Source organism: Equus przewalskii, chromosome 1, assembly GCF_037783145.1.
Source record: "Equus przewalskii isolate Varuska chromosome 1, EquPr2, whole genome shotgun sequence".
Taxonomy (NCBI): domain Eukaryota; kingdom Metazoa; phylum Chordata; class Mammalia; order Perissodactyla; family Equidae; genus Equus; species Equus przewalskii.
Window position 1 is genome coordinate 127,765,712 of NC_091831.1, and position 13,152 is coordinate 127,778,863.

Sequence of the window (13,152 nt, forward strand, 5' to 3'; positions counted from 1 at the left end):
GTTCAAGGCTTTGTTGTGCTATCTACAAGCTGTGTGACTTTTGGTAAAACCTCTTGGAGCCTTGGTTTCCTCATTGGCAAAAAGGGCAATTCAGTAAATGAAGGGGCTGGACTCACCTGCAGGATCCCTTTTAGCTAAGTAATTCCAAGCTTCAACGAGGGAAAAAAAGATAACTAAAAAATAAACTCCCCAAGCATCCAGTGCAAAACGAGAGAGAATTCCCTGAAGACAGGGACTCCCACCCTTTGTTTGTACTCTCTAAGAACCTGGCACGGGTCTGAGTCCCTCACTGATGGGACTCAGCGCGGTCAGAAAGACAGAATCGTAAAATGACCCTTACGAAGGCAGAGAAGGGTGGAAAGAGTTGGGGGGCGGGGGCCGCGGAAACCGCAGGCGTTAGGGTGGTCTGCTCAGCAGTGGGCGATGATCCTGAGTGGAAACAGGGGTGGGAGGGATTAGCGGCAGCTCTTCAAGGCCAAGTTGAGCAGCCCTGTGAAGGCGAGACGGGAGAGGGAGCGTGTTGGAGGAATGGCTATGAAAATAAATCTTCAGAGCTGCGTTAGGCGACGCGAATCCGCTCGCAGCCCAGCCTCGGCTCCCCCGGGTCCCCCGGCTCCCCGCAGCCCCCTGCACCACGCCCACTCCTCCTCGCGACTTGGTACGCTCGGCCTCTACGGGAAGCCTCCTTCCTCCGGCGTGCGATTGGTACAGCCCAAGCTCGGGGAGTTGGAACTCAACGAAAGACACGCCCATTGTCACGCCCCTATCTCTGATTGGCTGGAGAATTTAAAGATCCGGCCGGTGATAGGATGATTCTCTACTCCTAGGATTTGAAAGTTCCCAGTGCCCGAACCTCGCTAGCCAGCCGGCTCCATTCAGTTTGTTTGTCGGAGTGCCGGCGCAAGTGAGTTGCCAGAGAGCCTGCTTCTTCAAGGGGTCCCTGCCGGGAGGTTGCAGACGAGTAGGTCAGACGGAGGGAGCGCGGATTCCTGGGCCCCAGGGTCCCCCCGCGATTTCCCTAGCCAAATATTCTCTACCTTTTCCCACCTTGGAGATGGGAAGCTCCAGGGCTTCGGAATCACACTAGCCCTGACTACTGCCAGCCGTTGTGGCCTCTCCCAGCCTGTTTCCACTTCTGTACACGGGGAATAATGAGACCTGCCTGGCTGCATATAAACCAGTGAACCTACCTGGAAGACAGAAGGCGCTTATTACATACGTCTCCCGCTCATCTCCCCACGTGAGATTCCTCTACTTCCTGGGAAGAGGACTCTGAGGATTCCCGTGCCCACACTGGATCTCTAGGAAGCAGGCTTCTTTTCCGTGCGGGGGCGCCCTTCTTCCGCAGCCCTTGCACTACAGCCGAGGGCCCCCAATCCGGGGTGCATTTAACGCTACTCTGGAAATTATCGTGTAGGACAGTAATTTCTAAGTGAATTTCCGGTTGGTCCCAGGGCCCTTTTACCGTCTCTTTGTGTTACCTCTTCGTGTTACCAATGACAGCCTCCGTGACCCTATAAGGCCTTGAGAGGGCTCCCCCTCACAGCCTCTATACCACCTATTATGTCCTCTGAGTCCCCGTGACCCCTGTGCTCCGGTCCTTTTGCAGACCTGCAGAGGCGGTGGCGATGCCGTTGGGGACGCAGGCAGAGGCAGCGGAGCGCGAGGACGCGGAGCTGCGGTGCCGCGTGGCTGTGGAGGAGCTGAGCCCAGGCGGGCAGCCGCGAAGGCGCCAGGCCCTACGCACCGCGGTGCTGAGCCTGGGTCGTAACGAGCGCCGCGAGCTGATGCTGCGGCTGCAGGCGCCCGGGCCCGCGGGGCGGCCGCGCTGCTTCCCCCTGCGCGCCGCGCGCCTCTTCACGCGCTTCGCAGCGGCCGGGCGCAGCACTCTGCGGCTCGCGGCCGAGGGTGCTCCCCGGGCGGGCGCGGTGCAGTTGCTGCTCTCCGACTGCCCCCCGGACCGCCTGCGCCGCTTCCTGCGCACGCTGCGCCTCAAGCTGGCAGCGGCCCCAGGTCCCCCTCCGGCCTCCGCACGCACGCAGCTGCTTGGCCCGCGGCCCCGCGACTTTGTCACTATCAGCCCGCTGCAGCCCGAGGAGCTTCGGCGCGCGGCGGCCACCCGGGTCTCGGACACAATGCCAGTGAAGCGGCCCGCGGAGCCCCGGCCGGAGGTTGAGCCCAGCACCGTGAGGACCGGAAAGGGGGGACGCCTTGGGGAATGGATGTGCCACCTAGATGGAAGACTGAGGAAGGCCAAGTTTGGGGGGAAGATGGTGGCGGTATTTGAGGGGGCTGCTGGTTATCTCAGAGGAGAGGCCCGTCCAACTTCTGAGTACGACAGGGATGTGGGAATTGTGCATATGTTTTTCACAGTGCAATCCCTGAGGCTGGGTAAGCAAGAATAGGAAAAGGAGACCCAGGCCACATTAAAAGAGAAAGTAGAGGGGCCTGCCGGGTGGCGGAGCGGTTAAGATCGCACGCTCTGCTTCGGTGGTAGGGGTTCGCTGGTTTGGATCCGGGTCTGGACATATGCACCTCTTACCAAGCTGTGCTGTGGTAGGTGTCCCACATATAAAGTAGAGGAAGATGGGCACGGATGTTAGCTCAGGGCCAATCTTGCTCAGCAAAAAGAGGATTGGCGGCAGATGTGAGCTCAGGGCTAATCTTCCTCAAAAAAAAAAGGAGAGAGAGAGAAAGCAGAGAAGGAGACTTCAGAAGGAAAAGCAGGAATGTACTCTCCCTGGAGGAGAGGAGCTTTTGGAGAGAAGGAAGTGGTCAGCAGTGTCGGGGCAGCCAACAGGTCCAATCAGATGGCGAGACAAAGTCAGGTGGGTTTGACAGTGTTTGGAACTGTGGCAGATGGATTGCAGACCACAGGGGTTTGAGACTAAGCTGGTGAGAAGATGGAGATGGAGCAAGAAGGGGCCCTGGCTAGGCGGGGTTTTGCTGGGTGTTTTGAGGTGAAAGAGACAGGTTTGTGAGAAGAAGAGGAGTGAGAAGGAAGGATGGGTGAGAAGAGAGTCAGGGAACCAGGGGAGAGAGCTGAGGGAGAATCCAGACCCACACACTGGGGTCTTCAGGGCACTAGAGGTCAGTGGAGCCCCAGATTTGGTCCCTCCCTCATGGAGAGTCCTGGACCCTGATAGTTATTGGCAAGATCTCCAAGTGAACCAAAGGTGACCAAGGGCTCCAAGGGGTGAAGCCCAGCAGAGACACACAGGGCTACCAGGCCTAGTGTTGTACCCAGGCCAAGAAGGGAGGGGCAATGCCTCGGGGGTGTGAGGAGGCCCTGAGACAGCCTTATCCCCCCAGGAAGTCCCAAGGTGGCCCCTGCCTATGAAGAGGCTGAGTTTGCCCCCCGCCAAACCGCAGCTTTCTGAGGAACAGGCTGCTGTGTTGAGGGTTGTCCTGAAAGGACAGAGCATTTTCTTCACTGGGAGTGCAGGTAGTGGGGGACAGAGTGAGGGCAGGGAGAATGTGGTGGGGTGGGTGGAGGAGAGGTGACCCTAACTTTGCCTTCTGCCCAGGGACAGGGAAGTCTTATCTGCTGAAGCGTATCCTGGGCTCACTGCCTCCTATAGGCACTGTGGCCACTGCCAGCACTGGGGTGGCAGCCTGCCACATCGGGGGTACTACCCTCCATGCCTTTGCAGGTAAGTGAGAGCCCCTGGGGCTTGAGCTGGGAGCAAGCCAGGCCTGTGGGAAGGGGGAAGGGGAGGTCAATGTTGAGACAGGGCTGGGGCCTTAGCCCAAGGCTGAGTAGTGTCATTCACAGGCATTGGCTCGGGCCAGGCTCCCCTGGCCCAGTGTGTGGCCCTGGCCCAGCGGCCAGGTGTGCGGCAAGGTTGGCTGAACTGCCAGCGGCTGGTCATTGACGAGATCTCCATGGTGGAGGCAGATCTGTTTGACAAGCTTGAGGCCGTGGCCAGGTCAGTATGTGCAGGGTGGGCAGTGAGGGCTGGGTTCTGGTAGTCTTCCATGTGGACCCTGCCCATGCCAGCACCCCATACTCCTCTCCAGAGCTGTCCGACAGCAGAACAAGCCATTTGGAGGGATCCAGCTCATCATTTGTGGGGACTTCCTGCAGCTGCCACCTGTAACCAAGGGCTCCCAGCCCCCACAGTTCTGCTTCCAGGTACCACTCACTCTCTGGCCCCACCCCCCATAGGAGTCTGCTCTCCCCCCTGACACCCCCACCCCTCCCTCATCAGGCCAAGAGCTGGAGGAGGTGTGTCCCAGTGACCCTGGAGCTGACTGAGGTGTGGAGGCAGGCGGATCAGACCTTCGTCTCTCTGCTGCAGGCCGTGCGGCTGGGCAGGTAGGCCCTGGTGAACAGAGAAGGGCTCACAGGAGAGCATCCAAGCATGGGTTGGAGAGGAGCACAGGGACCCAGAGAAAGGGAAGAAATGCTTCAGGCCCCATAGGAGATGTTGACTCTGTGAGTGCTGGGACCGAGCCTCCCCCAGGGTTGTGTCCCTATCACCCAGCATAGGGCCTGGCACAGAGGAATTCTTAGGGAAGTATGGGCAGATGGACACACAAGAGGAATTCAGAGATGTTAACACTCCCATTTCACAGATGCAGAAACTGGGGTTCAAAGAGGTGAAGTCTCGGCGAGTAAGTGGCCAACCTGGGATTTGAACCCAGAGCTGAATCTAAAACCCAAGTTCCTTCCACGCTTAGAGCATGTAGGGCCACTTGGTAGGGGCAGGGAAGTTGCAGACATGATCCCACCCCAGCTAGGACAAAAGGTTGAAATGCTACAGCTACTCTAACTTAGGAGTGGACAGGAGGCCAGGAGGGCGGAAGATATGGCCCAGAGCTTGGCCTTGAAAACCGGTCAGACTGGGCTAGGACAGTGGAGGGGGTGGTGATGAGGGGCTTTGTATGCCTGGGGACAGGAGGCAGGGAAGAAGGTGCACAGCACTCAGCAGCATGCGTGGGGGACAAGAGGAAGCCTGAGTGGCAGAGCAGGGAGAGGGGGTTCAAGCTGTTCCCCCATCGCCCACTTGAGTTGCTGCTGCCCCCAGGCTTCCCCGTGTGGAGGAGGGCTTGAGATGGGGCAAAACAGAAACACAGGCTAGATTTTTTTCCCCCAAGGCAGTAGGCAAGGGGCTAGAAGATTGTACCTTGGAAGTTGATCTGATTATAGGCAACCAGTATTACAGGGTGTCAACATCAGTGCCTGTCTAGGTCCTTAAACCTCTGTGCTCACTCATTGCACCCAACTTCCTCAGGAGCAATGGTGGGGGGGAGCGGGGGGTACCTGGCTCCTGCCTGGGGGCAGACACAGGGAAGGGTGCTCCCCCATGATCATAGCCAAGCACCACCTGCAAGCTCATTCTCCATATCAGGGTCCAAGTGGAGAAGGGACAAGTTGACCAGCCTGGGGACCAGCAAACCTTGCCCCGGTGACCCCTTCCAGTCCCCAGGCCTGACTTGTGGCCTGCTGCTTGGGCCATACTGCCCACGTGTCCTGCCTTCCCTGGTGTTCAGGTAGGCTCTGCCCTGACAGCCCAGCCTCCACAGGTGCTCAGATGAGGTGACCCGCCAGCTCCGGGCTACTGCCACTCACAAGGTGGGGCGAGATGGGATTGTGGCCACGAGGCTCTGCACCCACCAGGATGATGTGGCCCTTACCAATGAGAGGCGGCTGCAGGAGCTACCAGGTGAGCAGGGAGCTGGGACTGGCCAAGACCAGCTGGGAGGGGCCATCAGACAGGTGTGGCCCCCAAGGCAGCCTGGGCCCTTGGTGTCATTTGGATTTCTAGGCCGCCAACCTCTGTGGCCATGAAGGCCATTACATTTGCAGATGTAATTGTGACTTTGAGTGATGTGACCTTGAGTGGGTCAAGGTCACTCAGCCAGTAAATGCTGGAAGTGACACTTGAACCCAGGCCTCCGATTTCAAAGCTCCAACTAGGCCTGAGCTGTCCTCACTACCTCCCACCAGGCCCTGGTCTAATATGTGTTTTTGGAAACTGAGGCACAAGTCAGTGACGTGTAATCTGTTTATTCAACTCTTTTCCCAGGTGAAGTACACAGCTTTGAGGCCATGGACAGTGACCCTGAGCAAGCCCGGACCCTGGATGCCCAGTGTCCCGTTAGCCAGCTCCTTCAGCTAAAGCTGGGGGCCCAGGTGAGTGGGAAGCAGGGTCTAGACCCTGGGAGCTTGGGCCTCCCCCATCCTTGCCCCTCTGCCCAGGCTGCTCCACAGCCAGAGGGCCCAGCTGTGACCCAGCAACTCTCTCCCTCCTGTTCCACCACCTCCCTGTCTTCAGCTTTCCACTGCCCTCCACTTCCTGCAGCTGCAGCTCCAGGCAGCATTGCTCTGGACAAGTCCCTTCCCCTTGCTGAAGCTCCATTTCCTCATCTTGAAAACAGGGAGTGAAATACCTACCCGACGCGGTCGTCTTCTGTACTGTACCCCATACTGTCAGAGTCCTCCTTCCTGCCACAGTGTTGGGGGTGGGCCAAATGGGAGCCTTTCCTCAGGTCCCAAAGGGCATCCAAGGGGAAATTTAGACACAGTGTGGTTGGAAGAGGGGTGGCAGGATCTGGGTGCTCTCCCTCAAGATTGTGGCTCACACATACCCCATAGCAGATGTGGTAAATTTCAAAATGCTGTGAGATCTGTTACCTTATTGCTCCTTACCCCATCCTTCTGAGGCAAACTGAGCAAATGTTATTCCCCTTTGACACAAGGGGAAACTGAGACCTCAGGAAATAAAGCAGCTTGCCAAAGGGGTCATAGTCAGCTGGAGGCCGAGCCAAGGATTAGGACTCAGTGCCCCTCCGTGACAGTCCCCAGGCCCTGGGAACCGCTGCATCAACCACTGGGGCTGAGGACAGGCATCGGATGGAACCAGCTACTCTCTCTGCCTCCAGTTCTCTTTCTCTTACAGGTGATGCTGGTGAAGAACTTAGCAGTGTCCCGGGGCCTGGTGAATGGCGCCCGAGGGGTGGTAGTCGGGTTCGAAGCTGAGGGCAGAGGTAGGCGATGGGGAAGCAGTCCTGCTGCTTGGGTTTGCAGCAGGGCCCAGGGGTGAGTGTGAGGACGAGAAGGCTAGGATGCAAAGGGGAGGGATCCTCACCTCTGAACCCTGAAGCAGGCTGAGGGGTCGGACTTCTCCATGCCTCCCTCAGGGCTGCCCCAGGTGCGGTTTCTGTGTGGAGTCACCGAGGTCATCCGGGCTGACCGCTGGACAGTGCAGGCCACAGGGGGCCGGCTTCTCAGCCGGCAGCAACTACCCCTCCAGCTGGCTTGGGCAATATCCATCCACAAGAGCCAGGTGAGCAGCCAGTGCAGGGGATGTGGGCAGGGCAGAGCAGAGCAGGGACAGGATAGGCCTGGGGCATGTTGAAGGGGGGTCTTAAAGGCTTTTTGGGGGTTCAGCTTGCCCCGGATGGAAAGTACCAGACCACTTGTAGAATAAACCTTTCTTTAGTGCATTTCCCATCCCACCTCCTCTCTCTTTCCTGGACATGTGTACTTCCCCCGTCATCTCCTGCCCTGCCATTTTCTGAGCCACTACTAGATATGTTAAATTTAATCCTTACTACAACTGTAAGAGGTATAGATGTAATAATCATTCTTGTTTTACAGAAGAGGATACCAAGGCTGAGAGGTTAAGTAACTTGTCCAAGGTCACACAGCTAGTGAGGGGCAGAGCCAGGATTCATTTCTATGCTTGTCTGACCCAGGCCTGAGCTCTTTCCTTTCACCTCTACCCCTCTATTCTTATCCTGGATGTGTCTCCTGGACCCCATCCTACTCAGACATCCATCTGCTGTCAGCCTGTCCTTCTGCCTCAAGAATCTCTGGACTAGGCGAGGAGATCCAGGGGCAGTAGCTGGGCTGGGGAAGGTGGGGTCAGGTTCTTGGGCACAAAGGATTTCAGGCTGAGCTGGCTCCAGCTCTGTTCCTCCACCCCCCAGGGCATGTCCCTGGACTGTGTGGAGATCTCTCTGGCCCGTGTGTTTGCCAGTGGCCAGGCCTACGTAGCCCTTTCCCGGGCCCGCAGCCTGCAGGGCCTGCGTGTGCTGGACTTTGACCCCATGGCGGTTCGCTGTGATCCCCGTGTGCTGAGCTTCTATGCCAACCTGTGGCGAGGCAGGGGCCTCAGCCTGGTAAGAGGGTGTCACCCAATGGTGGGCCATGTGGCCATGGGCAGCCTGGGAGCTACGATGGAGGGAAGGCCAAGGGACGCTTGAGTGGGGGTGACAGAGCCTTTTCCGGCTCTGTTGGGGGCAGGGGCAAGAGAAAGGAGATGCTGGCTCCCAGGCTGTAGCCCTGGAGGACAGCACAAGCCCACGATTGGGCTTCTCTGTCTCTGATCCAGGACTCCCCAAATGATGATGAGGCAGCCTCAGACCAGGAGAACATGGACCCGAACCTTTGAGCCACAAAAAGAAGACAAAGGATGGTCTCACCATGCTCCTGCACCCTAAGGCCAGGGTCTCAGGGGATAACAGGGGGAGGGTGGTCAGTGTCCCTTCCTCCCTTCACTAGGGGCTCCAAGCCTCCTGGCAGGGTTCAAGGGAGAGTGCTTCCCACCCATTTGCCAGCTGTGTCTCAGTTTCTCCCCTTGCCCTGGCTGAGCTGCTTCTAGGGGCAGGAGTAACCCTTTCTGTGCCGGTTGGGAATGGTCCTGTAGGGATACCTGGTGTAAGAGGACAGAGCTCTCTGCGAGGGCTGGCCCCAGGGCCACATGGTCGCGAATGCTGCTCTTTTTGGGCTGCAGAGGGGAGGGGCAGCAAGGACAGGTGCTCCAGGAGCAGGAGCAGGCTGTAGGGGTCCTGGGATGCCTCAGGCTGAGTACAGGCCCCAAACAGGGAAGGGAACCTGGGGGCATCTTCCCAGCCAGGCCCAGCCTAGCACAAGCCAGGACAAACTCCCTCCGGACCTACTGTGAGAACACATGCTGTGAACTGTGTGCCCGAACCTTAAGCTGATTTTTGGGAGAAGAAATTATATTTGGGGGTATTGAAATGATGTTCTCAGATCGTATTTATTTAAGACAAATAAACTTGAGATTTGCGTAAGGACTGTGAGTCTTCGGCTCTCTTTAAGAAGGCACCCCTGCCTGGGCCCAGGGAATCCATTCCAGGGAGGCTGTGCTTGCCTCCCCGCTGCACACAGAGGTGTTTACGTGTCGATGGCTGAGCCCCCAGCACCTTTATGTGAGACGTTGTTAGTATCATTGGTGATTTGGAAAGTTGAGGTTGGTGACTCATGATGAAATAACAAGGTGAACCACCGTCACCCAATAGTCAGACAAGGACACACGAGAGAATTCACGTGGTGGGGAACAGGCCTGTCACAACATCTGAAGAAGGCTAGGGTCTTCTGGAGGCCTCACTTTGGGCCTTGCTGGGGCTGCAGCTGATGGGAGGGGATCACCAACAAACTAGCTACAGTTGATCAGAAGTCCTGGTGGAAATTGCGCAGGGGTCCTCATAGGCTGGCGGAAACTGTTAGGGTTCCCTGCTTCTGAGTGAAAAGGCATCAATTCTGGCTGGTAAACTTGGGTTATGGTGGAAGCATGCATTGGGAGCTACAGAGAGCAATCTACTGAAGTGTGAAATCCCCGATGGTGGGAGCAGTCAAGAATAATAAAGCCATGCTGTTTGCCAGGGGACACAGAATTTGGGTGCTTGAAGGAGTTTATCCTTGTCTTCCCAAAGCCAACAGGGGCCCCAGTGTACAGATTGGGTGCTCAGCAGGTGTCTGGTTAAGTGGGGGAAACCACTGACACATGGGCGCAGTGCTGTGGTGGTTTGAGGGGCTACGAGGCCTCAGACCTTCCCTGTGGGCTTCATGGAGAAGGCAGGGCTACAGCCTGTGGAGAATTTGAGTGATGGTCAAAGTTCAGGAGATAGACCTGGTGTTCTGTCCTGATTTTGCCACTCGCCAGCTGTGTGACTTTAGGCATGTTACACCACCTCTCTGAGAGGATTTCCTCACCTATAAAGTGTAGGTGGTAACTTCCTTTCCCATGGGGTTATTGGGAGAAAGGCCAGCCACATGGCAGGAGCTCATTTATGACTACAATGATTATCACTGTGCTGTCTGTAGGGCAGTCCTGTCCGGTTCCTATGTTGGCTCCTTTGGCAGACAAGATGTAGAGGCTTAGAGGGGTGCCAGCCTGGCCCCTGGACACCGGAGGACCACTGCCTGTTTGACACCACACTTCCTGACCTTGAAGAGTTGATTGTTTTCCTGTGGCATGAACTCTTTTCTCTGTCCCAAACAGAAGACATTCTTAGGAGCAGAAACAGAGCTCACTAGGGTGAACCCCCCACCCAACAAGTGGGCAGCCATGGGGGCCTTTCAATGTGGAGCCATTCGAGGGTCTGGTTGTTCCCAATCTGCCATAGCACACAGCCCTCCTCCCGAGTCCAGCTGTGAGCACACAGGGGCCGGGCTCTCAGGGGAATTACAGTCTGGTTGCACCTTGCGTTCTTCACTCCTTCCACTTAACACAGTGTGGGGACCATCTAGTTCAGCGCAGATAGGCTTGTCTTGTGTTTTTTGGAAACTCTGCACCATCTGGGGGTTCTTGGGTGGAAACAGGAGAAACTGTCTCAGGATAACTAAACAGGAGAGGAAGGTAACAGAAGGCTAACTTGCAGAATTCATATGAAGCCCAGAAACCCAGGCTTGGAAGCGACTGGCACCAGGGAGGCTAGAGCCACTGGCAGGAGTGGAGCTGGGAGCAGCTGGCCAGGAGGACCTCTGTGGCCACCCCTGGACACCAAAGAGCACAGCCAGCAGGCCACTCTTCTGCCTCTTCATGTCACTCAGGCCAGATGTAAAGGCAGGTATGAGGCTGGATGGGCTTGGTCTCCCGCGCAGGCCCTGCAGCCACTGGCAAGAGGCTGGGTGTGCCATCAAGGTGCAAGAGGGACCAGGGCTTCTGCCAAGAGATGACTCTCCCATCATCTCCCGGAGCCAGGCTGTTAAGGACGTCTGAGAGTCCCTCCAGGGACTCTCCTCTCTGACCCCACCCTCAACACACACTGCTGAGGCCTCCCACCACCCCCAGACCTTTCCCCTCACCCAGGGACTGATTTCAACTCTCCATGGTCTCACAGGGACTTGCCCTGTGACATCTTTAAGATGTCTTCCTCACGAGACTGCCTGGACACTAGAACGTCCTGTCCTGCGTAATCCCTTCTCATTGAGAAGATGCTCTCCAGAAGGGCCCTGGCGGAAGGCAAACATGTTCACTATGAGGGGGAGCTTCAGACATTCCTGCCTCTCAGGCCAGATCATGACAGTGGATTGTTTTGTGAGGGAGATGGGCAAGAAACCTCACAGTTCTTTATTTTCTCGACATCTAATTTAATCTAACTTAGAACCTGTACTCCTGAGGGTGTAGGGAAACCCCATCTCAGTCCGAATTGGGGGCACCCCTCCAGGGTGATAGAGGCAGGGAATGAGGCTTGCGGGAGCAGGCCTCTCATCTCCAGGGCCTCACAGCAGCTGCTGACACCCACAGGCCTTAACTCTGCCCAGGAGTGGAGGTGGGGGAGCAGCTTTCCCAGAACTGTAGCCTCTCCAGGGCCTCACACTACGCCCTCTGGAACCTGCCACCTCCCTGTGATGCTCCCAGGGGACCCTCTGATCACTTGTGCCTCCCCAGTCTTGGGGACCCTCTTCTCTCTGCCTCTCCTTCCCCCCAGCATAGTCCCTAGTCCCCTCAAGGAATTGGACTTCAGGAGCAAAAGCTAGAAGAGTGTGTCCTCAGGCAGCTTCTAGATTCAAGGCCAAGGGGCACAAAGGCCTGGTGACCCCATTTAGAACACGAGGGGTTGGGGCCAGCCCGGTGGCACAGCGGTTAAATGTGCACGTTCCACTTTGGCAGCCTGGGGTTCTCAGGTTCAGATCTCCGGTGCGGACATGGCACCGCTTGGCAAGCCATGCTGTGGTAGGCATCCAACATATAAAGTAGAGGAAGATGGGCATGGATGTTAGCTCAGGGCCAGTCTTCCTCAGCAAAAAGAGGAGGATTGGCAGCAGTTAGCTCAGGGCTAATCTTCCTTAAAAAAAAAAAAAGCACAGGGTCAGGGGTGGATGGTTAATGGTTAAGCACCACAGGCAGAACAAAGGAGAAAATATCCCCAGTAAAGATCCTATCATACTGGGATACAGGAGACTTCCGGCCCATCCTGTGTGTTCATCCATTTATTCATTCCACAAACATTTATCAAATGCCTCTAATAGGCCAGGCGCTGGGCTGCACACTGGAGACCCCACAGTAAAACAGAGCGATGCACCCCTGCCTCCTGCTCCGGACACTTATAGTGAAGGGAGGGAGACCAATTATAAACAAGCAAGCAACTAACAAGACCTCAAACTGTGACAAGAGCTAAATACTCAGTAAGAGAGTACCTGCGGGGGCGGGCTGGGGCCGAAGCTTTCTCAGAGGATGGTGGGAGAAAGGGGCTCTGAGGTGGATGCCTTGCCCCTCTCCTGACTTTGCTACATGTTTCTATCCTGAAATATCCAGATTAACCCTTCATGACTCACCTCAGACATCATCTCTTGTTTCCTAGGATCTCGCCCTGCCCTCTTCTAGGCAGAACGGTCAGTTCCTGCCTCCGAGCGCATACATGTACTGTCCTTGGCTGTGGGTCTCTCTCCTGCACAACAAAGCTTCTCAGAACAGGAGTGAGTCTCCTGCCTCTTGCAGCCCCAGCGCCCAGCCCAGCACATGGAACAGGGCAGGCAGATAGCAAGGAAGGAATAAAGGAATGAAAGAATGCAAAGCCTGCAGTTAGGGAACCATATGGGCCTGCCACCTGCCTGAGCTGCTGCTGGAGGGTGTGGGGGCCTTGACTTCTGCTTCCTCCCTAGTTGCCCAGTCGCAGGGATTTCCTCCTGTCCCCTCCACTCTCCAGAAGGAAGGCTGGAGATGAGTTTGTCAGGAGGACAGGCTGGAGAAGGCATTTAGGAAAAGGGAACTGTGTACCTAGAATAAAGGCACAGAGGTGAAAGATGGAGCTCGATGGTGCACTTTAAAGCAAGAGGAGATGGGAGTTGGGGGAGGCAGGCCTATCCTGGAGGGGGCTCAGCCTGGGGTGAGAGCCCCTCTGGGGGCAAGAGGCTCCTGTAAGTCCCACTTCCCACTGGCCCCCATTTGTCTC

At 56.6% G+C, this 13,152-nt stretch overlaps 1 protein-coding gene across 4 annotated transcripts; it reads left to right on the forward strand.

Annotated features, from left to right (window-relative positions):
- The first annotated feature begins 769 nt into the window (after positions 1-769).
- On the forward strand, positions 770-9,048 carry PIF1 (PIF1 5'-to-3' DNA helicase). 4 transcript variants are annotated; one of them, XM_070623401.1, is made up of 13 exons: positions 770-904; positions 1,610-2,186; positions 3,313-3,445; positions 3,528-3,653; positions 3,776-3,929; positions 4,021-4,135; positions 4,212-4,318; positions 5,530-5,669; positions 6,033-6,139; positions 6,906-6,993; positions 7,147-7,292; positions 7,939-8,130; positions 8,343-9,048. In XM_070623401.1, the coding sequence occupies exons 2-13, from the start codon at positions 1,629-1,631 to the stop codon at positions 8,400-8,402; spliced, it is 1,926 nt and encodes a 641-aa protein (XP_070479502.1). In that variant the 5' UTR covers positions 770-904; positions 1,610-1,628; the 3' UTR covers positions 8,403-9,048. The 4 variants fall into 4 exon arrangements, with proteins under 4 accessions (XP_070479502.1, XP_070479509.1, XP_070479500.1 ...); XM_070623408.1 differs by having other exon boundaries at positions 1,610-2,171; XM_070623399.1 differs by having other exon boundaries at positions 7,939-8,355.
- Positions 9,049-13,152: the final 4,104 nt, after the last annotated feature.